Here is a 26978-nt window from a genome sequence, read left to right on the forward strand (position 1 = left end):
CAACTGCATCTGATAATCCATTTGTGTTACAGTCCAAGAGCTCCACAAGTCCGAGATATGTGCTGACAAACTTACGGTGCATTGATGGATGTGTGACAAGCCACATACGTCGCCATCCTTAGTTCACGACGTTTTTGGTCATCTTGTATTGTCTTTTGACCAGCAGCAGACCCCGTTGGTACAGCAAAAGACTTAACACTTGGCACACAATGAGACTTGTGTTTTTTTTTTGTGGCGCCATGTTCCTTCAAATCATTAAGTTGCGCTTGAATTTCTGTGTTACAATACTTGCAACAAGCTTTGGAGTCATCCTCTGGCACAGGGGCAATCCAGCATTTTAGTTCTGGATAAGTCTCCCATTCCTTTCTGTAAAGTTTTTTGTATTTTCCCCACTTCGGCATGATGCTATCTCTAGGTAAATACAAGTTTAAGAGAGAAGGCCCAGTCACCTCTCTGTGACTTGGTTGAACTTTTTAAAGTTGTTTTGGCGCTTGTAACAAGTGACCAATACAATTTCACTGTGATGTTTGGTTAACCAATGACTGTCACTGATTGATGATGTCATGTCATATTTGACAGATTCTCTGAATTAACTAATTGTGATGGCTGACTGGACAGCTAAGTGACACGTACATTTTTTTATGTTTCTCCATATAAATCACCATGATTTTTTTTATATATATTCTTAGTATATTTTTAATATATATTTTTAAAAATGCTAATAATAATAATGACAGTAAAACCCGCTAAATATTTTAAAAAGCAGCCCAAATTTTATAGACCCGCCCAATGCCAATTTTCCCAGACCAACATAACCAAAACCCGCCCAATCTGGCAACACTGGTCACCAGTGCTGCTTCTTTGACCCATGTTTTTTTTTTTTTTTTTTTTTTTGCAGGAGGGCACCCTCTGGCGTCCAGTATGAATGAAACCCATTCTATTTTGCCTAAAAATCTAAAAAATAATTTGTAATTTGTTGCAAAAAAAGAACAAACAAAAAACACACTGAAGTGGCAAGATATCAGAACCCAACCGAAAACCATGGTTAAAAACCAAGGTACGTGTTGAACCGTCGACGAACTGTATTGTTGCATCCCTACCACAAACATAAGGCTGTGGGACATGAGCAGGACAGATCCTGTGTCTTGTCTCATTTTCTTACAATATTCCAAAGCAGCTGGCACAGTTTGTAAATGCTCAAAAAAAAGTTAATTATATCTTCTGCACAAAAAAAGACGTGTGTTGGATGTTACGTTGCTGAAAAACAACTGGTGTGTGAAATGTGCTGTACGGATCATGTGGAATTAGAAATTATTAATAAATAAAATAAAATGTAAAAAAAAAAAAAAAAAAAAAATTACAGATAATTTACTCATCCCCTTGTCATCCAAGATGTTCATGTCTTTCTTTCTTCAGTCGTAAAGAAATTTATATTATTCTTTGCAGTGATAAAGGCTATGTTGATTAGCATTGCATTAAAAATATACTTTATAATAATGAAAATTATAATAATGTTACAATCTAAATTAGTCTAGGGGAGACCGTAACAGAAATAAATGGTTGATGGTTGGCGAATGTGCGACGGCAGAGAAAAAAGCCGTCTCCAGGCCCAGAAAGGCTACAATAACCCAAACAACCACGTCAATACAGCAAAAGAGAAGTTTTTATTTATAGAAATTAAAACAAAAAAAATAAAAAAAACGGTATCAACTTCAAAAGGGGGAAAAGCCACAACAACAAAACTTCCTGTTTTATAATCAATTAGTTAAGCTACAAAAAAATAAAAATAAAAATAAAAATAATACAGCTGATTAAACTAACTCTGTAAACTAACATAACCAGGAGAAAATAAGAAATACAAAACAAAATGGCATAGAAACAGTGGTGCACCTAAGTTTTTTAGCATGGTTCTTATAAGAGTACCTGGAGATTTGGTTTGGTCCTCACACTGCACATAGTGTGACCCATTTATTCTAACAAAAAAAAAAAAATATATATATATATATATATTATATATATATAAAATAGTGATAATAATATAATTTTTCAATAAAATAATAAAAAAAATAATAAAGTGTAGTAATGCTATAATATTCTAAAATAAAAGGGAGTATTAAATAAAAATAAGGTTATTTTATAGTACACTTAAAAATAAAATTAGAATTTTAACTTTTTTATATTAATTTTTTATCATTTTCACACCTAAAATTAGCAAGCTTTTATTTTGGCAGGTTGCCGGCAAGTAAGAAAAAAAAAAGTCAGAATTGCGAGTGAGATAAATGTTATGTAAAAATGTTAATAGGTTTAAATATTGTTTAAATTAAATATGTGTTTTAAAATTAGAGTAATCATAGCAGTTTTTATCCATAGTATGTTGGTTTAAACGTCTGTGTTTAGTTTCAAATGGCATCTTTGAATTGAATTTGAATTTTGATTGAAGAGCATTCAGTAAAAAACATCAGGTCTCACACCTTGGTTAACCTCAATTTTAAGGGCGTTTGAAAAAATTCCAAGACCAACATCTCAAATTCAAGTACTTAATGTGGGGACACATTTCAACTGAGAGCAAGGTTACATTGTGTTACATTGTAAGATATACAACTATGCAAAATTCCTTTTTTTTTGGCATTTATTTGGCCATATGACAGATTTGATATTCTTTTTGTCGTATTTCTGTTTTGCATAAAACTGAAGAATATTCGGTACATCCTATACTGAATTCTAAAATGATCTGATATTAACTTTTAGATGGATTTTATTGAAAAGAGCTTAGGCTCATGTAACATTAAGTTAACATTACACATAAATGTGTGTAACTAACGTAAATCAATCAAGCTAGTATACATAGGCCACAAAGTGTTGATGAAATAACATCAGTGGATGTTAGCCTTTGGATGGAGCAGTAGTTAATATTGATCACAGAACCATGCACCATTGATAAGCTGAGCAAGTGGTAAAAACAAAAAACAAAACAAAAAACAAAACAAAAACACAGCTTTTGCCTAATCGCAATTGCAGTTTAATTTTGATTAATTGTGTAGCCCTATTTAATACATTTATGGAAAGGGTAAATAATGTAAGTCATAGGGGTTCAGCACAATCTTGGTTCCCTGACGCACACCTGAAGCTTCTGCGATCTCAAACACTTCAGAGCTGCAGACACACAAAAAGTAAGTCAAACATGAATTTGTGATTGATTTCATTCAAGTGTTTATTTAGATATCTAAAAACAGGCTGAAATCTCCAGTTATTTTTAGTATTAAATAATCGTAACGATGTTGACCAAAATAAGTGTAATTATGATTTCTGTCATATTTGAGGAGCTTTAATAGAAAGGCACATTACTTTTGTCTAGGGTTGGGTACCGTTAGAATATTATCAATTCCGATTCCGATTCTGCTTATCGATTCAGATTCTTTTCGATTCCAAGATTTGATTCCAAAGTGAATAAAAGATATCAAGTATATTTATTCTGTTTCTTTTTTTGCTAAACATTTAGTTGAAGCTGAATACCATGAACAAAAATCAACTGGCTACATAAAAACAAGATTCACTTAAGAGCTGTTTGCAAAATAGAGCTGTGTGATTCTGGATAAATCGGTTGCTGTTGTTTTAAATGGAAGTTACGGTTCTCTGACGATTCTGAAGAAAAAAACATTAGACAACTAAACAAAATCACATGTAAGCCTAATTTGATGATTCAGTGATTCACTCAAGATTTACTTGGTTCGTTACTGGATGAACCAGTGTTTTTGAATGAATGATCAAAGACAAATACATTATTAACAGCCCCCTTTCACCAACTACTGGCATAACAACGTAATCGATAAATCTTTAACATTATTTGGAATCTTGAATTAACTTTTAAAAAAGATGATTTACTCTTTTTTGATCTCTACCATACATATCAGAGTTTATATCCGGACTATGAACTTTTATCCCAGTACCTCTGTGATTATTTGAATGTTTGTTACACAGAAGGAATCAAACAGATGAGTCTTTGTAATTTAGGCACAGAATCACGTTGATATTTGAATCATGTTTGTGATCTTTAATGATCTATTAAGTTAAAATGCTTTGTCATATTGGTGGTGACACCTCTATTGCAACATGTTTAGCTTATCACAAATATTATAGGCTACTTTGCTTTTTCTACTTCTGATTGCAAGTGTAGCCATATTTTGGAGCACTATGCCCTTAGATTAGCAAGCAAGGTCCTGGCAGATCGCTAGGTTGGGTCCTCACAGATGAAAAAAAAAATAAAAGAACAGGAATCGATAGGCGGAATCAAAATTTTAATTTCACAAGTTTCACAATTTTAAGTATCCGATTCCTGACCTTAAGTATCCGATTCTGGAATCAGAATCGATTTTTGATACACAACCCTACTTTTGTCCAAAAACTTGAATTTCTCTTCTCATTTTTCTCACCCATCTGAGGACCACTTGTATCCAGCAACACCTGGTTCTGCTGACTGAGAATAAACGTCCACTTTATCAGCCACCATGAAGGCGGAGTAAAAGCCCACACCGAACTGACCGATGATGGAGCTGCTGGACCTCCACTTGATTCTGAAGAGCATCCAGAAAAACCTGATGGAGAAAGAATGTGAGCTCAGTGAAATAATGTCCAAACACCATTGATACAATAGCTATGATTTTTGAGATATTGCATAAAATTGTAGAAAAGTGCATTAAAAACACATGCACTCATTTGCAGCTGATATTTTTTAATCTGATAGGAAGACATGCCCATAAAAAATAAATTGCAACTAAAACGTTGATATGCTGGACCAATTTCATTACACACCATCTGAATTGTTATTTTTATTATATATGGAGTATTGTCTCCACACTTTATGGTGCAAGTAATTTATTATTTAGAAAAAAAATAGCCGCAGGCTTCCCTGGTTGCAGCAACTTCCATGCTTTTTGATCACATTTTGTGCCAGTTTCCCAATGTTCAGATCTTAAACAAGTGGGATAGAAACTGTGCTTTATTTGCAATTGATATATATAATATTCCAATTCAAAGTAAAATTCTAAATTAATGAGGCATAACTAAATCTAGAAGAGTTCAATAAGATGCACCTTTGATCCAGATCGAGTGATGGTGCCCAGATTAGCAACCAGTTCATCCTTGTTCATCCCAACTCCTGTGTCCTACAAATCAGAGCATAAACATTTTGACCAATAGATTAAACAGCAGCAACAGCTCTTTAATCTGATCTTGAGCTCCTCACAGAGCCATGAAGGAGGAGTTTTATGGGTTGAAGATACCTGGATGGTAAAGGTGAATTTGGCAGCATCTGTCTGAGGTGGATCTCCATGGGTGCTGTATCTCCTCCTGCTGTGATCATCTTGTGACGCAGTTTCTCCAGCGCATCACTGCCGTTTGAGATGAGCTCTCTGATGAACACCTAACACAGCAGGTATGTGTCAGAAAAGCAGTCCATTAGATGGAGTTGCAGTTTGATTCATGTTTTTATATGATTTTTCTTCCATTGATAGATGGTTATTATTATTATATTTTACGGAATTTTTCTAGAGTGTTTTTTTTTTTTTTTAAATCAAATTCTTGAAATTAAATGTTATATTTATTAGTGTAAAATCTTTTCTAAGAAGTCACAAATTACAATATTTAGCTATATGAATCCAATTAAATATTTAATTATTTGATTAGTTTTGGATAAAATAAATATACATACATAAAAAAAACTGTAATGATGACCACATGAATGAAATCAAATGATCAGCTTGAAAGATGTGTTGGTTAAGCACTAGATTGAGTCCTGTAGGATCATACAGTTTTCAGTGCCTCAAAAGTGGATCAAAATTCACAGTATTACATGTTTTTTTGTTAATTTATCACCTCTTTCTCATAATACAGTGATCAGGCCATAATATCCAGCAGTTTCTTTGTCTCTGCCTGGAACTCGTGTTTGGAGTAGGATCCTTATTGAACAAAGAAACAACAGTTTTAACATCCTCACAATGTCCATATGCTAGCATATACTGTATTTTGACACTGTAAAGATTTAAATTGAACAGTCTGAGCCCTTAGAAAAAATATATGTAAAAAAAAAGACAGTATACGTGTTGTATGTTGTGTATCATATTTGAATGAAAAGATGGCCTCATCAGGCTTTTATGGCTCATATAGTTTGATATAGTGAGAATATTAAACTCACACTCAAGCAGGAAAAAAAACATCAGATTTATTCAGAGGCTCAAACTGAGCAAAAATATGCAATTTAGTGCAGATGCTGATATTTACATGTTAATTAATTCTGATAAGCTTTGTAGTTTTAAGACATATTATGCAACACAATACAATGATTGAGAGAATGTCAAATAAACATTCATTAAAAGCCTGATGTGATCAACATACATGACACTCACTTTTTTAACATGATTTAAAAAAAATAATTAAAAAATATCAGTCCAGTAAGTGTTCATCCTAAAATAGGGCTGGGCGATAATTCGATAACGATAATTATCACGATATAATTTTCCTCGATAAAACGATATGAAGAGTTCGATAAATGTTCGATATAATTTTTATGTGCCAAAAGCGGAACGAAACAGCGCGACTCATTTGAATCGAGCCACACGGACCGTTTATCCGCTCGGACCAAAGTTCAAACTGCTGCGCTGCTAACGAAACCAAAAGTAAAACGCGCACGCGCATTTAAAAGCTATTTTAATACCCTGCGTTTAGAGAGCGGTTCCCCTATGGAGATAAAATAATGCCATAAAGATTTGCATGTGAAGAGTACGTGTTGTGCAAGTGTACATAAGACTGTAAGCGTAAATTAAATTTGCATGCGCAAGAGAAGCTTTGTAAAAGGGTAAATCGCGTTTCAAGCGTAAGAAAAAAAGATTTGCAGCATTTTACTGTTACTCGTAAGTGTAAGTCATGTGTTGTGAAACTGCAGCTTTATGCTTTCGCAAAATAAATACGATCTGCATTCTTCCGACTTCCATTTCTCCGCGCTTACACTTTTGGCACGTTCTTTTCGCTAAAATACGGTCAAAAGCACTGCAAGTCTGTGAACAGTGATTTGCACACGAAAACAACAGTTTGCAAAACAGATTGACTGCGTAGGACCAATATGTATGTGAAAAAACAGACTGTTGCAAATGTCTAAATGACTTGTTGTGTATGTAGGACACAAAGTTGCCGAAATAATCCGATACGTACAGCTCCATCTTTCTTCTTTCTGCGCTTACACTTTTGGCACGATTCTCTCACTCACTGAGTTTTGCAAGCGTGAGGGGGAGGGCGGGGCCACCACTTTCTGTAGCCAATCAAATCAGACTCTCGCGGACTCCATTTACGCTTATCTGATTGGTTCAATAAACACATCACACGCCAAAACATTTATCTTCATTTAGTTTTCGCTGTCGCTCGCTTCCAGTGGAATGCTACTTTTAATGTAGACATACATTAAAAATAAAATAAAATAAAAACACGATATAAGTTGTGTACCAGGCTGTGTGTTCATTCTGAAATTCGAGCTGTGTCGTCATCGTCCTCAACAGGCAATATATGATAGTTTACTGTAATATTGTAATTTTGATGATACCTAATACTAAAACTGCCACGGGGTATATTTTACCCGAGGCTGTTTTTTAAATGTAGCCTACATAACAGACTTTGAATAAAACATTAAAGTCTCCCAGTCACTGACTTTTACTAAAATGGTGTAATTTACAATCCTCTAAAAATGGTTTAGAAAAGAAAAAGATCAAAAACGTGGCATTTATATTGTGCCTATATTTTCGTGCTGTCATTATCTTGCTACTTATGTATTAATTGTAACTAGATTGCTAGGCAGCGCCTTTTACTCACTGAATTAGCAGTTGAGATTCAAAAATAAAGTCAAAATTAGTAAAAGAAGGTGATTTATGGATGCTGAAGAGCATAGAAGCACTAAATGCCATTAGTCAGCATCTGACGGCTCATCTGACTGTGATCTCATATTTAGATGTTTCTTTATGAAAACAGTGGCATAATACACTGAAATAAAATGTTCTTTAGGCCTATAAAAACGGTAGTCGTGCTTGGGTAGAATTTACCCGCTGGAGGTTTTTAGGTAAACAGCGACCCCTGGCGGTGCTAGTGTTAAACATGGCCTAGTATCTGTACTAGCAGCATAATTTGTCATTTATAATAACATGCATAATTTCACCTGTCTACTGATCAGGGACGACTCAAATTTTTTAACTAAAATTTGGTTCAATATTGTGAATATAACATATTTTTTTCACTTTAACATGTTATAATTTAAGGGGATTTTACAATTGTTTTTACAATTGAGTGTTAAATACAATAAACAGAGACATGGTCTGGAAAATCGTCAAATTCAGATTTATGTAGCTTTATTGTTATAGTAAAAAGGTTTTATCAAAAGTATAGCACTCTGATACTATTGTTGAGGATTGTCACGTAATGTTTAACATCAGCTATATATTAGGCTATTGAAATGATATATGCATTTCAATGTAAAGCCAAACCAATCCAATAATGTTAACACCAGCTAACAATTCAGGATGAACACATAGTCTAGTCTAATGGTACACAACTTATAAAGTATCATGTTTTAATTAAGTTGTTGTTTATTTATTTATTTTAATGTACATGTTCATTAAAAGTACCATTCCACCGGAAGCGAGCGACAGCGAAAACTAAATGAAGATAAATGTTTTGGCGTGTGATGTGTTTATTGAACCAATCAGATAAGCGTAAATGGAGTCCGCGAGAGTCTGATTTGATTGGCTACAGAAAGTGGTGGCCCCGCCCTCCCCCTCACGCTTGCAAAACTCAGTGAGTGAGAGAATCGTGCCAAAAGTGTAAGCGCAGAAAAAAAGAAAGATGGAGCTGTACGTATCGGATTATTTCGGCAACTTTGTGTCCTACATACACAAGTCATTTAGACATTTGCAACAGTCTGTTTTTTCACATACATATTGGTCCTACGCAGTCAATCTGTTTTGCAAACTGTTGTTTTCGTGTGCAAATCACTGTTCACAGACAGTGCTTTTGACCGTATTTTAGCGAAAAGAACGTGCCAAAAGTGTAAGCGCGGAGAAATGGAAGTCATAAAGCTGCAGTTTCACAACACATGACTTACACTTACGAGTAACAGTAAAATGCTGCAAATCTTTTTTTCTTACGCTTGAAACGCGATTTACCCTTTTACAAAGCTTCTCTTGCGCATGCAAATTTAATTTAGGCTTACAGTCTTATGTACACTTGCACAACACGTACTCTTCACATGCAAATCTTTATGGCATTATTTTATCTCCATATTCCCCAATGTGCGTAAATTAGGCTACATAACATACCTAGATCATCAGCTAGGAGGTCAAACGTTCTAAAAGCATATAATTCATGTACAGTTCTAAGGGCTTAAGAGACTCGCGTGAAATCATACAGGAGAGACGCCAGTCAGTTGAGTTTGTAACATATGTAAATGCAGGAAATGGGATTCAAATCGAAAATATTTCCCCATTATATGGTATATAACTATATATATATATATATTAATGTAAGTATTTATGATTAAGCTATAGCATGTGTGCATTTATACTGAATGTTTTTAGACTACCATTTTTCATACAAATAGGCTACCTATAAAACCATGTAGTTATATTTTTACCATGGTATTGAGGTAATATTATGTGTGGTTTAAACTGTGTGCTTGCTACTATGGGAGACCAATGCTTAATTAAAAAAAAAGAAAAAAAAGAAAAACTGGGTCAGATACATTTTTACAGATGTTACTGATTGATAATGAACAAAAATTTACCTCTGCATCCTCAAGCTACCTTCAAATGTGCATTTCTAAGAGACAAAAAAGTGATATTATTATTAGCATTATCATTATCAGACAACCCAAACCTGTTTCTTGATTTGAAACAATATAACTCATTAGAACATGCAGAAATTATTTTTTTCTGTTTAGATATTTATTTTGTTAAGGAAAATAATGGTCTGGTTTCTACAGCTTTCACTCTGGAGCAAAAATTTGACTTTAAACTTGAAAGAAATAAAGATTTGACATTTATCGTGATAATTATCAATATCGACTGATATGAAAAAAACATTATCGTGATAATTTTTTTGCCCATATCACCCAGCCCTATCCTAAAATATTACTAACAATATAAAAATTATTCTTATGTATGTTTTATAAAAGTAAAAAGTGAAAAAAATTCCCCAGCAAAAATACATGTGAACCACGACCTGAAGGGGGACATTTTTAGAAAGATACTAAAAGGTCTTTAACTTACTAAAATACTAAAAACTATCAATCAGACAACAGAAGGTAGGGCTGCAACGATTAATCGAACGATGTTGTGAGGCGCGTTTAGTGAATTCGATTTTGAGCGCGATTTTGGCGTAGCTTGTCAGTGCTTTACGGCTCTGTGTATTACTTGCTCTGTGTACTGAACGCACGTGATGGAGCTTTACTACCAATCAAAGTACCGGCTTCATTGACTAAACGCGCCTCACGACATTGTTCGATTAATCGTTGCAGCCCTAACAGAAGACATGTAGTAGACTGTGAACAACAGGATTTTCAGCAAAGTATTGAGCATGTTGATCATTTAGATCAGCCTTGGAAATTCACAAAACAAGTATGATACAGTAGACTTTATATGGTTAAGTTACTGAATCTTTCTGTACCTTGAATGTTCTCAGTGTCACTGATGATGCTGTGGAGCGTCTCCTCCTCTGTGCTGTCAGTCACCGCGGTCAAGTAAGCCGCCATCTGCGAACACCCGGTCAAGTGAGCCCCCATCTGGAGTTTGCTGCACGTCTATTAGTGGAATTACGGTACGGAGACACGAAGTGCCCAAAAAGGCTGACGAACAACTATATTTCAGCGGTTAAAAATTAAATGTGCTCGGAAATAGGAGAAAAGTATTTACAAAACGTATTTATATTGTACATTATAGAAGATACAGTTATATTACATTCCAATAAATTATACTGTGGAGTTTTCTGGAAAAATAAATAAAAAGTCTGTGTACATTCTAACACTTAGTATTTGCTACTTTTTTTCTACATGCATTATTAAAATTTCTTTAGAGTTACCATGAACATTTTAATAAATTCTTTTTCTGAACAGCCATGTCTCTATCTGTGTTCACGATGTTTTAGTGTAGAATTTCACAGAAAGTGAATGGCAGTAAGCATTATATAGCACTCATCAGTTCTTCACATTTATGGAAAAGTAAAGGAAACTACGTGACGTGTGGCCAAGTATGGAGACCCATACTCGGAATTTGTGCACTGCATTTAACCCATTCAAGTGCACACACACAGTAGTGAGTAGTGAACAAACACGGTATTGAGGTACCTTCAAACCTTGCCGGACCTGGGACCCGAAACCGCAACCTTTCGGTTACATGCCTGACGCCGTAACCATTAGACCACGGCTATCCCGTGCGTTTGTGAACTTGACAAATATGACAATTAACAAATGCAATGTGACCTGTTACTGAATTGTCATATCTGTCACGTTCATGGGTCCACAAACTTCAAAATGCTATGGTGGAAATGACTGTAATTTTGTGTGGTGACAGTCAAGAGACTTGGGAATAAGCTCCCAGTGGATTTTTTATATCACACTCAAAGGAAGCTGAGATATAGCGCCACCAATTGGTCCAACAATGCAATTTGACCTGTTACTAATCTGTTATTAATGCCCAGTCCACATTTACATATATATAAAACATATGTGGACAATATATATATATATATATATAATACATATATATAAAACATATGTGGACAATATATATAAACATATGTGGACAATGTACATAGATATATACAGTGCAGTGTACAGTAACCAACAATGCAATGGCTTAATCAGTTTAATTCACATTCATTTGTATAATGCATTTCACATCACATCTTTTTTTTTTTCAGAAACCACAATAGTATTTATAGGAGTAGGTATCAGAAAGAACAGTTGAAATCTAGTAGAAATTATAGTACTTACAGAATCTAGTAAAAATTATTATATTTACAAATTCTATTTATGCATTAAGCAAACTTTGATTGCATTTTAAAACAATGAAAATGCCATAATTTTGTATCTGGAGTCCTCGCAGGGGTAGGTGTCATCTATTCACAGGTGCTGGGCCATATTAAGTCTTCATAAGAGGCTAGATTTAAAAAAAAAAAAATCGTTTTACACTTTCAAAGGATGAAACGTTCAATAACTAATGAATAATGTTAGAATTATTCGAATAACAAATAATTAGATTTCATGTTGACAGCCCATTTTCCCTCTTATCTCAGTGTTATTTACATTTAAGAATCGTTTATTGTTCGTATTTGAAAAAGAGACGGTCCCTAAGTCGAACGTGAATAAGAAGCTAAGGAAGGCGGAAGCGTGGCGTTTTTAAGGTGGAACGGATAGGTCAATAAGAAGCTGCGAATAAGAAGCTGGATGCAGCCTGGTCGTAAAACTTGATACAGACAGAGTCTTGGGCATTCTGAAGAGGAAATTACAATAATTTCTACCGTAGCAGTTTGAAGTTATGGACCTACGAGTTTGACAAATATGACAATCAGTAACAGGTCAAATTGCATTAATGGCCCAATTGGTGGCGCTATATCTCAGCTTCCTTTGAGGGTGATATAAAAATTCCACTGGAGGCTTATTCCCAAGTCTCTTGACTGTCACCACACAAAATTACAGTCATTTCCACCATAGCATTTTGAAGTTATGGACCCATGAACTTGACAGAAATGACATTCAGTAACAGGTCAATTGCTTCATTGGCCCAATTGGTGGCGCTATAGCTCAGCTTCCTTTGAGTGTGATATAAAAATTCCACTGGGGGCTCATTCCCAAGTCTCTTGACTGTCACCACACAAAATTACAGTCATTTCCACCATAGCATGTTGAAGTTATGGACCCATGAACTTGACAGAAATGACATTCAGTAACAGGTCAATTGCTTCATTGGCCCAATTGGTGGCGCTATATCTCAGCTTCCTTTAAATGTGATATAAAAATTCCACTGGGGGCTCATTCCCACGTCTCTTGACTGTCACCACACAAAATTACAGTCATTTCCACCATAGCATTTTGAAGTTATGGACCCATGAACTTGACAGAAATGACATTCAATAACAGGTCAATTGCTTCATTGGCCCAATTGGTGGCGCTATATCTCAGCTTCCTTTAAGTGTGATATAAAAATTCCACTGGGGGCTTATTCCCAAGTCTCTTGACTGTCACCACACAAAATTACAGTCATTTCCACCATAGCATTTTGAAGTTATGGACCCATGAACTTGACAGAAATGACATTCAATAACAGGTCAATTGCTTCATTGGCCCAATTGGTGGCGCTATATCTCAGCTTCCTTTAAGTGTGACATAAAAATTCCACTGGGGGCTTATTCCCAAGTCTCTTGACTGTCACCACACAAAATTACAGTCATTTCCACCATAGCATTTTGAAGTTATGGACCCATGAACTTGACAGAAATGACATTCAATAACAGGTCAATTGCTTCATTGGCCCAATTGGTGGCGCTATAGCTCAGCTTCCTTTGAGTGTGATATAAAAATTCCACTGGGGGCTTATTCCCAAGTCTCTTGACTGTCACCACACAAAATTACAGTCATTTCCACCATAGCATTTTGAAGTTATGAACCCATGAACTTGACAGATATGACAATTCAGTAACAGGTCAAATTGCTTCATTGGCCCAATTCACATATCATTTTCCTAATGTATCTTATCTTCTTATTTTCTATGCTACCTCTCGACTGACCTGTCTTCCCCTGAAATGTGATGTTTGTGTATGGTCGGAGGGGTCCAATTTCGCTGCATGTAACAGTGTATGTGACAAATAAAGGCTTTCATCATCATTTTAATGAACATTCTATATGATTCATAGATTAAGTAATCAATACATTTTTATTAGTTAAATGTGCCATAATGTATTAATTCCCTTATCACTTATTTTAACTAATAGTGTAAATTAATGTGATCATTACCACTAATGATTTGCAAGGATATCATTATGTTCTGACTTTACTTGTTGAGGCACAGGACTATTAACTAATTGTTAAGTAATATGTCATTGTGGTTATGGATTTACAGTTAGTTAGTTAGTCATGTGCCTCAACAAGTAAAGTCACAATATAGTGATACATTTGCAAATCACTAGCTAATGAGTGTTTAAAGTAGACAACTGGAAGTTGAAGTACATAGCTTTGAACACTGTGGTAATTAACATGAATTTACATCATTAGTTAATAAAATAAGTGATAAAGGAAATTAACACATTATGACGCATTTAACTAATAACAATTTAATGATTACTTAATCTATGAATCATATAGAATGTTCATTTGTTGCTGATGAAGGAATCATTAATAAATGCTTTAGTTCATCATGAATTATACATTAACTTGTGATTATCTGTGCATTAATTAAGCATGAATTAATGCATATTTTTGTACACATATTGTAATGTGTTACCAAGATTTGCTTTTCATTTTATGTCAAATTCTACAATTTTCCTGTTAACTCTAAAGACTTTTTTTTGGAGAAATAATAAAAGACATTTTGCCTTTTATCGCTATTACTATTATTATTATGAAAGGACACATCAGAAATGACAAGAAGCAACATGGGTGTGGGATCTGGAAAGGTCCCCGAGTCAGGATTTGAATCCGAGACTCCTGGGATGCATCGGCGCTGTATGTTGGCGTGCTGCCCACAAGGCTATCAGCATCAATCTCTTTGAAGGATATATGACAGAGAATATAACAATATATATGCTATATAATGCATTGTGACAAATTGCCATTCATTTAAAATTGCCATTCTGTACAAATCTTCTCTGAAATCTCGTGAAACTTGATACAGACAGAGTCTTGGGCATTCTGAAGAAGTATGAATAGAAATCTTGCTGTCAGGTTTGAAGGAATTTAAATAATGCATGTATAAATGTGAAAGAGTGGTCAGTGCAATGTCACAGACTTTGTATGAATAGAAATTTTCCTGTTAACTATGAAGACTTTTTTTTTGATAAATGATAAAGAATATTCTGCCTTTTATCGTTATTATTTTACAAAAGGGCACATCCCGAGTCGGGATTCGAACCCGAGACACCCGGGACGCATCGGCGGTGCATGTCTGCGTGCTGCCCACAAGTCTATCAGCATCGACATCTTTGAAGGATATATAAGAAAATATAACAATGTATATGCTATAAAATGCATTATGACAGACTGGCGTTCATTTTCTGTACAAATTCTACACTAAAACATCGTGAACACAGATAGAGATATGGTTGTTCAGAAAAAGAATTTATTGAAATGTTCAAGGTAACTCTGAAGAAATGTTAATAATGCATGTAGAAAAAAAGGCGCAAACATTCAGTGTTAGAATGTATTTTAACAAACTTTATTTTTTCAGAAAACTTCACAGTATAATGTATTCGAAAGTAATATAATTGTATCTTCTATAATAAACAATGTATATACGTGTTGTAAATACTTTTTCCCTGTTTTCTAGCACATTTAAATTTTAACCGCTGAAATATAGATGTTCGTCAGCTTTTTTGGCCGCTTCGTGTGTCCGTACAGTAATTCCACTAATAGACGTGCAGCAAATCCAGATGGCGGCTCACTTGACCGCGGTTCTCAGCCTGTTGTGTGCTGTAGCTGTGATGAGACACACTGACACCAGCACAGCTGGAGCTCCACAGTCTGACAGATCTGGTGTGATGAAGCTGCTGTCTGACATTACTATCAACTGCTGAAGAAAAATAGTCTGAATCATCAGAATTAAACAGCACTGACGTTTAATTGACCAAGAGAGGGATTTGGATTTGATAATTGTTATTATCTATGCTCGACAGTCTTTACTTCTGCATATTTACGCAGGTAAATATTTGGATTATTTACTGAATTTGATTACACTACTGTTCTGATTTGCTGATCATATTAGCTAACGGTTCATCCACAGGTTATTAAACAACTGAAATATGTAACGTTACCTCTAGTGAATGTCGCGGGGTTATTGTTTTCCCGGCCCCTCTGCTGGATGATAACAGCCTGACATGAGTCCTCTGAGAGACATTCAGAGAGTATCTGAGTAAATTTAATGATCGGATCATTTCTGCTTCTGCTGCTGCTGTAGTTTGACCTATAGAAGACTGGAAACTACGGCGTGACAGGTGTACAGTGACTGAAAGGACCCTGCGAACGCTCACTGATGACGTCTGCGTGCAGTTCGAGACATGCCTGTGTAAAATGTTTTACACGTAATTTCTTGAGCGGTTTTTGGACAACACTACAGGATAGGGTGATAGAAAAGTAAACGGCTGCTGATACTTTCACCTTAGAAGATATAATGTATGGTAATGCCGTACAGTCTTTTGTTTTAATTACATTAAATAAAATATGTTATACATACATACATGTAGATTATGTTTATTATATTCACAAATACATTAAAAATGTTTTCATAAGCCCTGAGAATAAAAGTGTCTTATTTATTTGTTTGTTTGATATGATCTGCTTCTGACATGTCGGGCCTATGTCACTTTATTATTGGAATTTGAGTTACTAGACTATTTGTTCCAGTTTATTATATCTTATATTCAATAACACATCGTAAAATGTTTTACATACAAAACGAGATCTATTCGATAGCTTTTCTTCCTCACTGTGGTTTATAAAAATTAATGCCAAGTTTCGGGTAATGAAAATCTGATTTGTTTCAAATAACTATACTTCAACTGAAAAAATAAATCTGTTGTAAGTGTGACCTTAGTGGAGCTTTGTCAGCTACATAAATAGCTGTTTAAGAACAAATAAATAAAATAAAGTAAACATTTATAGCGACCTTTAAATAGATTCTAAAAAAAACAAAACACAGCTCCACAAAGGCCAGTTATAGTCTATAAAAGTCCTGCAATCAACGCCTGAAGACACACTTCTGCAAACGGAGAATGATTTCAGCAGTTAGATTATTATCAGTAGTTGTGGAGGGCGGAGTCATCAGGTAGATTTAGTCACAGACGAAACTGAAAACTGAGACAGGAATATTTATCTTGTGATCTTTGCGAACGGTCGTATCAACATTTAGTGAATACTCATATAATCATATCAGTAATTTATTCAGAAACTCCAGTGAACTCATCAATGATCAGTCGCAGGTAAGTCGAGAAACACATTTTCCTGAACAAATGTGTCTATCATGAGTGTGACTTGAGATCAGATGCGTTTAACCGGTTTGGTAGGTTATAAAGTGATACTAAACCATACATTTTATGGTTATGGATAAAGTCCAATAAAGCTACATGTAGATACACGTTTTACATTTGTGTTTTGCTTTGTCTGGATTAATTAACCTGTTGATTGTAGATGTGTATGCAAAATGTTGTATTTGGCCCATCCCTTAACAAAAAGAAGTATAATTCAAGTTTATTTTGTGTACTTAAGTGTACTTAAGTAAAGTTCAAGTACATTTTTTAAGTATACTTTATGTAGTAAGTATACAAATATCAGTCTACTAGTAGTATACTTTTAAATGTACTATTTCAGTATTCCTTGGGACTAAATTGGCCCACTTTCTAGTGTATAAAAGTATACTTTTAAGTATAACAGAAGTAAACTTTGATTACACAACTAGTTTACATCTATGTTTTAGTTTGTACTGTAAGTATACCAAAAGTGAACTTATAGGTATACTGATAGTTTACTATTTAAATACTTTTAGTACACATTCAAGTACAGTTTCAGTAAACTACTACTTTAATGGTTTTATACTGCAGGTATACTCCTAAGTTTTCTTTAAGTTAACTTTACATCATACTTTTATATTACTATGTCCCTATTTAGGTATTAATTTGTATATATTTTGTTATATGAATATCTGAACATACAAAACATCAAAACAAAAAACAAAAAACAAAAAACAAAAACAAAAAAACAAAAAAAAAAAAAAAAAAAACAAAACAGTTTATTCTATGGTTCCCTATCAAGAACGGTTCACTCCACATTGCGTCAGAAGCTGACGCATCTGGGTCCCCTTCCTTCCTAACCTACCTGAAATCTTATTGCACAACGCCAGTGAAGTTGCAACTCTTCGCTGGCCAGTGCCAATCAAGACGGCGATTATGGGCGGGGCCTCTGCCGCTATATAATGCGCTGTCTTGGCGGCATAAACTCAGAATCTTCCTCTTTCAAGCAATTTCCTACTCAAAGACAGCTGTGGAGAAGACGCAAGAAGATGGGTTTTCCTCTTGGCGTTCCAGCATGTCCAAAATTTGCACTCTTTGTTCCGGACCTATCGAGGCTCTGAACAGTTCTGCATCCTATGCCTGGGTCTCGCTCATGCGGAGGCAGCGCTCACTGAATCGAAATGCCCGCATTGCGAGGACTTCTCAGTGCGGGCACTAAAATCCAGAAGAAGCGTCGCCCTTGGAGACTTCTCCCGGCAGCGTCCCACCGCCACCAGCGAGCCGCTGGTGGGACCACAGCCGCACACGGGTGACCGCGCACCAAGAAAGGTGTGGGAGAAAGCCGACGAGCCGGCTAGAAGCAAGCTGGATTCATGGCTCCTCCGAGGAAGCGAGCCCCCTTTCTCCCCGACCTGCACGACGAGGTCGCTAAGGCGTGGGCTGTGCCCCAACTGGCTGGCACCCACGCCGGTGGATCAGAGATCTTTACAAAAGTTGATGGGGCGGAAGCCCGGGGTTACACGCACGTCCCGCCCATCGAGGAGTACATCGCTGCTCATCTCTGCCCTTCGTCTGCCTCATTGAAGTTGGGCGCTACGCTGCCATCGAGGCTGTGCCGTCTGACTGCTCATATTGCAGACAATGCGTACGCCGCCTCGGGGGAGGCGGTCTCCGCGCTCCACACAATGGCAGTGCTCCAAGTTTTTCAGGCACAGCTCCTGAAATCCCTAGACGAGGGTAAAGAGGATCCCGAGCAGGGGCGTTGCTAGGGTCAGAAGAGATAAGGGGCTTAGCCCCTAAGAAGTACCCACTTTACTTTTTTTCTGAACTCTTCCCTAGATCATTGCCTTAACGCAAGTCTGTCACTGAGCTCTACAGGCAGTTATCTTGACCTCAGGACTTGGTTTTTGCTCTGATATGCATTTTCAGCTGTTATACCTTTTCTGAGAGCTGTGTGCCTTTCTAAATCATACTCATTCAAATGAATTTGCCACAGTTTAACTCCACTCGAAGTGTAGTAACATCTAGAAGCAATATGAATGCTCCTGAGATAAATTTCGAGTGTCCCAGAAAAGGGTATGAATACTTATGCAACGGGATCTTTTCAGTTTTTTATTTGTAATAAATTTGCACAAATGTTAAAAACCTATTTTTTGCGTTGCCATTATGGAGTAGGGAGTGTAGATTGATGTGGGAAAAAAGTAATTTAAAGTAGTTTAACATAAGGCAACAACATAACAAAATGTGAAAAAAATAGAGGTGCTCCGATCAGGCTTTTTTTGAGGCCGATCACCGATCGCCGATCACAGGAAGCTGTATCTGCCGATCCGATCACCGATACCGATCTTTTTAAAGCCTCCTATTAATCATGTAGAATTATTTATAGAGATACTCCAATCAGTATTTTTAGACACTTATTCAGGGCCTGATGTTTTTGTTTTGTTGTTTATTTGTTTTGAGAGAGAGGAGTTTTTTTTTTAATTTGAGGGGTGGAGGGGAGAAAAAAAATATATTACCATCAATCAATATATTACCATCAATATATATTCTTTATATTTACCGCAAACAATGTGCTGTCACTTTAATTCTGCGCGTGCAGCACAGACTCCGTGCGGAAACGATCTCTACACTGCTGCAGATACACCACTCCTGGAACGCACTATTAGACTGCAACCGTGTGCATCTTGAGCTTGAACGCTTTAATCCGTTAGCATGAAAATGGAAAAAAAAAAATACGCACTGCAAACGGAGGTATGTGAACGTGGCGTTATGTGTTTACGCTTCAAGTGTGCATGAGCGCCCAGTCTCCAGGAGAAAGCGCGAGCCCTGAATGGTTAAACACTGGAAAGAATTAAAAAGAAATGCAGTTCACAAACTTTAGCGATGATGTGACACTGATTCTATTCTGCAAGTAACAATTCCTGTGTCGACTGTGCAGTTTGCTGTCAGACGCGATGTTGTGATTTAAAGTCATCTGCGCACTTGACTGACTATATCATATCTAGATAAATATGTCTAGATATCTATATCATATCTAGCAAGCTAGTACAATTTACGTTTTTTCGAAATAATGCGCGTTATTTACATTAATATGACGCACAATTTATTGATTACAGTTATTTTATTTCACCAAAACTACACACATTTTAGACTGTGAAAACAAATATTAAGCTTCATCAACTATTCAGTTTCGCGGAACAGTTGTATTATTACCTCATCTGCTCCTCAAAATAATGAATGAATGACGACAGTGCAGTGGCGGGATTTTTTTTAACACTTGCCGTCTGACAACAGTCTCACCTGCCGGTAGAAACAGGTACTGCTGAACAGCTGACTATTTAAATACCCGACACAAAAGCTGCGTTAAGTGGAATGCGCGTGATGTAAGCGGTAATCTATCACAACCAGACTGCTTTTCATTATGGACAGGCGAATTTTAAGTACTTGGATAACAAAATAAATGTTATACAACCTATTTTATTTTAAGTGCAACATATTCCAAAAGATCAGGGGCTTTTGACAATACATCAGGGGCTTAAGCCCCCAAAGCCCCCCCCCTCGCAACGCCACTGATCCCGAGGCGTTTAAAGATCTGTGTGCGGCGACGGATTTCGCTTTAAAAGCCACTAAGAAGACGGCCCAGGCGATCGGACGGAGCATGGGCTATATGGTGGTGCTCCACCGACATATGGTTGGTGTGCGGGAACCGGTAAGCACACACTTATTGTCCCATTGCGTTATGGACACAATCACGGAGGCGCAAGCCCCTTCTACAAGACACTTGTATGCGCTCAAGTGGGCGGTCTTTATGAAATGGTGCAGATTGAATGGTCATGACCCGGAGAATTGCCCTGTGTCGGACATTCTAGAATTTTTGCAGCAGTGGATGGACGGCGGCAGTACGCCTTCCACTCTTAAGGTTTATGTTGCAGCTATCTCAGCTTTTCACACCATGGTCGATGGACACTCAGTGGGTAAGCACGATCTGGTAACCAGATTCTTGAGAGGTGCGAGACGGCTAAGACCTCCTCGTCCTCCCACTGTGCCACCCTGGGATCTGGCTCCGGTGCTGGAGGCGTTGGCACTCTCCCCCTTCGAGCCGCTTCAGTCTGTTGGTCTGAAAGAGCTGTCATTTAAAGCAACACTGCTACTCGCTCTGGCTTCGGTCAAGCGCATAGGAGATTTGTATGCGCTCTCCGTTAATGCTGACTGCATGCAGTTTGGACCGGGTGATTGCAACGTCACACTCAAGCCACGATTGGGCTATGTGCCTAAATCATTGTCGACGCTGTTCAGGGCGCAGGTGATAACGCTCCCTGCTTTCACTCCGGAGCTGGAAGCATCAAACGCCGCTCCTCATCGTGCGCTGTGCCCAGTGCGGGCTTTACGCGCTTACGTTGACCACTCGGCTCACTTTCGTCAGTCTGAGCAACTGTTTGTATGCTTTGGAGGGGGCTCAAAGGGCGGCCTGTCTCCAAACAGCGGCTTTCGTATTGAGTGGTCAGTGCAATTGCTTTGACTTACTGTAGCCAGGGAATGGAATGCCCTATTGGTGTCAGAGGCCATTCAACAAGGGCGATTGCCTCTTCCTGGGCCTGGGCCAAGGGGATTTCTATCAAAGATATCTGCATGGCGGCTGGATGGTCTTCACAGAAGACCTTTGCCAGATTTTACAAATTGAACGTAAGCTTCCCGACCTCTCAGGTCCTGTCGGTGAGTACAGGCAGCGATTCCACCTGTAACTATCAGTCGATTGGCTCTGCGGGTGGTTTCGACTAGGTCGTATACGGGAAGCTTGGGGGCGGAGTCATCGCCGTGCCCCATCTATGATGCTCGCCTTATTGCTGATAGAGAGAGCTGTTTTACACAGTACTATTGTACCTCCGCTGTCTGTATGATAATTGACGAGGCACAGAGCCGTCGGTCTGGCTCAGCTCTCGTTATGTGCACTAGCTTGATTACTGTTGTTTACTGTTTTTGGCGGCCTGGTTTAATTTTAGTTTTAGTCTAGTCTTTGTGTGACGCTGTCATTTTAGTTTTTATTAGTTTTAGTCATGTTCATACTCTTTTTAGTCTAGTCAAGTTTCAGTCGACTAAAAGTCTGAGCATTTTAGTCTTATTTTAGTCAGAATTATCCATTACTATTTTCGACTATTTTAGTTTTGACGAAAACTGATGATATTTTAGTCTAGTTTTAGTCAACAAAAACTGATGACATTTAGTATAGTTTTAGTCAATGAAAATTATATATTACTAGTTACTGTCTTTTAAAAAGAATTAGTTACATTACAATATTACTGTCTTTGAATTGTAATGCGTTACACTGTTTTTGAGTTACTTTCACCAAAATATCCACAGTTTAGGCATTATAAAATACCAAAATGTAGTTTATTGCAGCTCATTATGCATCCAGTGGAGGGTAATGAGGTAGGTCTATATAGCATACAATTATAAAATCATATTTAGATAGATAGGCTACCGGTATGTAGGTCTAAATTTTCATTATGGTTTAGGTTAAACACAGATAAGCACAAAATTATTACCTTTATAAATAATGCCGGTAAATAAAGTGAAATGTTGTAATGTACAAACAATAAACACAATACCTAACCTATAGACTATTTTGAACAGTTTTCGGAACAAAACAAGAATAAAATATGTAAGTTGCTAAACAAGCCAAGACAAATTAGGCTAATTTAAAACGAAACTGAAAGCAAACGCGTTGTTCTCACGCAGCCTACCTCTCTCATTCAGCATGAACCCAATAAAATGTGTCCATATTCGCGATCTATTTGAATGCTAAACTATTATTTATTAGTAAACCAAGCTTTGTACTTAATGCGCGTAAAAACATCCTCACATTAGCAAATATGTGTTTGGCCCGAGTCCGACCTCAGGCTGAACGACACGGATTACTCTACGCAGTACGCACTGTTTTAATTAATCAGTGTGTGTTTGGTTGACTGTATTTTATTCTGATAATAAACAGGCTACTATGTTTGCAATGCTGTGTGTGCGTAAGGCGCCGGCGCGATCGAACAGCGGAAACAGCGTTTTTCTTTCCGTGAACTTTCGACGAGCGCCGCGCCACACAAACCAATCCAAGTGTTTCCAGGAGTTATTCGTTCAATTTCTCCTTGTTAAGAGTTTGGTGTCGCACATAGATTACACCTGATTATGCATTCTTATTTATTTCTCTGATGAAATGAATAAAACGGGAGTGTGTCCATCTCACACATGCCTCGGCAGTTATCTTAACCATCGAATTCCAGCAACAGGAAATAGACCAGACTATTTGGACTATTTTACAGGCAGATTTTTTTTTCTATGGTGCTGTTTTGCAATGTTGGTAAATTCACCACTTAATTTTGAGTTAAAATATGTTGTTGTAACGAGTAATAGTAAAGGTATTACCCAAATTTCATTAGTAATGCATTATATTACTAATACTAAACAAAACGAAATAACGGTATGCCTTTTCGTTTCGTCTCGTTTTGATCAACGAAAATGAAGAGACATTTTAGCATAGTTTTTATTTTGTAAACCATTAGTCTCGTTTTTATTCGTCAACGATATTGCAATGTATATTTAATTATAGTCATCGTCACATGACCAGCATTTACGTTGCGTCTCGTCTCGTTTTCTTCAGGTGATAAAGGTTCGTTGACGACGATATTTAGTCATGATTTTCGTTGACGAAAGCAACACTACTCTGGTGTGCTTGGTACTGGTGCCAGCTGCGGCCGCTCGTTGAGTGTACTGTTATTGTGCCCGGCCTTACTGCTCACATTTTTTTGTTGGCTTTATTAGGTTTAATGTTCGACACATTTTTAGCTGTGATAGGTTGAGGGGATTACGCTATGTCTTCTGCATAGTACATGTCACAAACTTGACTCGCAATCCAACAGCAAGTGTAACAAAGTTTATTAAAGATCGTGCAGGAAAGATAAAGCAAGGCAAACGGTCAGAAGAAGTAAAGCTGCAAGCCTCAGTCCTAATAGCACGGAGAAAGCAACAGGTGGGTGAAATGATCCGTCGCTGCACGTGTAATCCACAAGCGGTTCGGCAAAACCCACAGAAGCTGAATATCCACGCGGAACAAGAAGCAAATCCTGGAACAAGAGAAACTGGAGAGCAAAACGACAAGACATGAGTGAACAACGATCTGACAACAAACACAGCAAACGCCAGACAGATATAAGCGGTGGTAATGAGCAACAGGTGCAGCTGCACTGATTAGCTCCCAGCACCAGGGTTGCTGGGCAACGCTAACAAGCAGTCAAACCGGTGACAACAACACACAGACACACCACCACACACAGACCCATGAACCGTGACAGTACAGCTGCTGTTAACTCCGCCGAGGCTGTGTTCTCTCTTCGCTGTTCACACGGCATTGTTCTATACAGTCCCCAAATGCGTCAGCTTCTGACGCAATGTCGAGTGAACTTCTTGATATGGAACGTCTCCGGTTACTGTCGTAACCTCGGTTCCCTGAAAGACGGGAACGAGACATTGCGTACGCTGCCGTGTTCTCCACGCATCTGTTGTACTGTCTATTCAGTCGGAAAATTCTGAGTTTATGCTGCCAAGACAGCGCATTATATAGCGGCAGAGGCCCCGCCCATAATTGCCGTCTTGATTGGCACTGGCCAGCGAAGAGTTGCAACTTCACTGGCGTTGTGCAATAAGATTTCAGGTAGGTTAGGAAGGAAGGGAGTCCCCAAATGCGTCAGCTTCTGACGCAATGTCACTTTCCATCTTTTAGGGAACCGAGGTTACGACAGTAACCGGAGATGTTTTGATCCTGTTTTATGTCTGACGATTGTGATTACACGCGGAAGCGGATTCTTCTTCTCGTGTGTTTTGGAAATTCTGTACGGAAGATGTGAAATAGCGCCCCTAGCGCATAACAATGAAAACACGGATTCTCAGAGCACAAGTATATCTCAAATACTTAAACTTTTTCTAAGTATAAATCAAGTATACTTAAATGTTTTTTAAGTATATTTCTGAGAAGTATATAAAGCACATATCTGAGAAGTACATAAAAGTATACTTAAAGTATTTTTAGTTTAAAAGAAGTATACTAATAGCACACTTGAATAAACTTCTTTTTCGTAAGGGATATATAGACGGTTGGTGTAAATGTGCAGGTATTCTGAGGCAAAACGCATGTTAACACATCATTTGTCTGTTTACTATAATGTTTTGTTTTTATATTTTTCTTTTTAGCATCTGTGTCCTCCAGCAATGAAGTTCATTTGTGTGACTCTGCTGATTATAAGTGGAATTACAAATTCGAGATCAGGTAATTTTTTCACACCCATGCAGAGATGGAGTGTGTTCATGTCCATTCACTGTCCACTTAAACTATAGTTTATTTAGTGTATGTGATACTAACCAGCCCACTGTTGAGTTACTATTACATGACTACACAATAAATGGCCATGACATTTCTGAGCTGAAACATTTTATTAACTTAGCCTAATTGTAGAAATGGCAGAACAGGAGTGCAATCATGTAGGAAACTGTAGGTTTACTAGATGAGTCTCAGTGTTGCAAATAACAGTTGTCATTATTTAGAAATATTGACCAATTCTCAATAGCTATTTAATAAATGCACACATGCAGTGTTTGCCAATCAAGTTTGGCAGATGGGAAATTCTGGTGGCACCATAGTAAGATCCTGTCTCAGTTGGGGGATGGTGTGGAACAGGCAAGGAAGAAGGTTAAACAACTTTCCAAAGGGCACCACTTTATCAAGTTCATCAGGACAGGAGAGAGCACTGCAGTAGTATGGAGGAGTAGAGGGGTCCTGGCCTCAGCAAATGACTGGGAGATGCGGGCAGACCTGAAGAAGTGGCTCAAATTCCCAGAGGAGATAGCACACACTAGCATCAGACTGGATATTGTCTTCTGGTCTAAAGGCCTGGAATTTATCAGTAGAGGTCAGCTGCAGAGGTTTTGCTAGGCAATCACTCTGGAGAACCCTTAAGCTGCTGGGGATTGAAGGGATGGCCAGAAAATGGCTGGTAGGCAAGGTCATCAAACAGGCAGAAACATCATCTCATTGGATCTGGATACAGTGGGAGGTGCGGTGGCAGAGCCAACCTGTTAAAGGACAAACAATGACATAGTTGGGTGGTGGTCAGCAGGGGTAGATTCAGGATGCTGGATTTGCTGTCGAGCCCTCTCGAGTTGTCATGGGCTTAAATCGGTAAAAGACCAAGGAAGGGGGATGTCCATCTGATGACCAGCTGTAACTACCAACCCTTGTACAGTTGAAAGATGAAGCCAAGCCTTGGCCTCTTGAAGGAGAGAAGCGACGCCACTGGCCCACAGTTGGTGCAGGGCCGAGTATCTGTAAAAGTGGGCCAGTTATGATGGTCCCATTGTATTTTGCATTTCATCATAATGTGGTGGCTGAAACCTCAAATGATCAGATACAGAGCTGATGTGTGGAGAAGGACAGTTACTGCTTTACGTGGGAACACTTAAGCCCTAAAATCTCATTCACTTGTTCATATTCAAATATTATGACAAATTATGGACTACTTTTGTGACTTGCCCTTTTTAAGGGATTGACAGTTCAACTTAAAGGAGGTTAATTAGACCTTTCTTTCTCTTTTACAGAGCAGTATGAAGTAGTGGGACCTACAGATCCTGTTCTTGCTGTAGCTGGTGAAGATGTGATTCTGCCCTGTTCAGTCAAACCCAACATCAGTGTTGTGGAC

General features: G+C 37.5%; 2 protein-coding genes across 5 annotated transcripts in view; one reads left to right on the forward strand and one right to left on the reverse strand.

Moving 5' to 3' along the window:
* Positions 1-1713: 1713 nt before the first annotated feature.
* On the reverse strand, positions 1714-10975 carry LOC127160588 (heat shock protein 75 kDa, mitochondrial). 4 transcript variants are annotated; one of them, XR_007826790.1, is made up of 7 exons: positions 10696-10975; positions 9815-9849; positions 5872-5954; positions 5280-5419; positions 5091-5162; positions 4431-4592; positions 1714-3153 (listed from the first exon to the last, which is right to left on the reverse strand). XR_007826790.1 is itself a non-coding variant. In XM_051103224.1 (5 exons), the coding sequence occupies exons 3-5, from the start codon at positions 5135-5137 to the stop codon at positions 3057-3059; spliced, it is 306 nt and encodes a 101-aa protein (XP_050959181.1). In that variant the 5' UTR covers positions 5138-5162; positions 5280-5419; positions 10696-10975; the 3' UTR covers positions 1714-3056. The 4 variants fall into 4 exon arrangements, 2 of the variants coding, with proteins under 2 accessions (XP_050959181.1, XP_050959182.1); XR_007826789.1 differs by lacking the exon at positions 9815-9849; XM_051103224.1 differs by lacking the exons at positions 5872-5954; positions 9815-9849.
* A 6091-nt stretch (positions 10976-17066) lies between these two features.
* LOC127160587 (butyrophilin subfamily 1 member A1-like) overlaps positions 17067-26978 on the forward strand; it is a 28140-nt gene continuing 18228 nt past the window's right edge. The window contains 3 exon segments of the mRNA XM_051103223.1: positions 17067-17214; positions 25010-25183; positions 25477-25552. Of these exon segments, the coding sequence (XP_050959180.1) occupies positions 25157-25183; positions 25477-25552 (103 nt within the window). The 5' untranslated portion in view covers positions 17067-17214; positions 25010-25156.

This window comes from Labeo rohita, unplaced genomic scaffold, assembly GCF_022985175.1.
Source record: "Labeo rohita strain BAU-BD-2019 unplaced genomic scaffold, IGBB_LRoh.1.0 scaffold_396, whole genome shotgun sequence".
Lineage (NCBI taxonomy): Eukaryota > Metazoa > Chordata > Actinopteri > Cypriniformes > Cyprinidae > Labeo > Labeo rohita.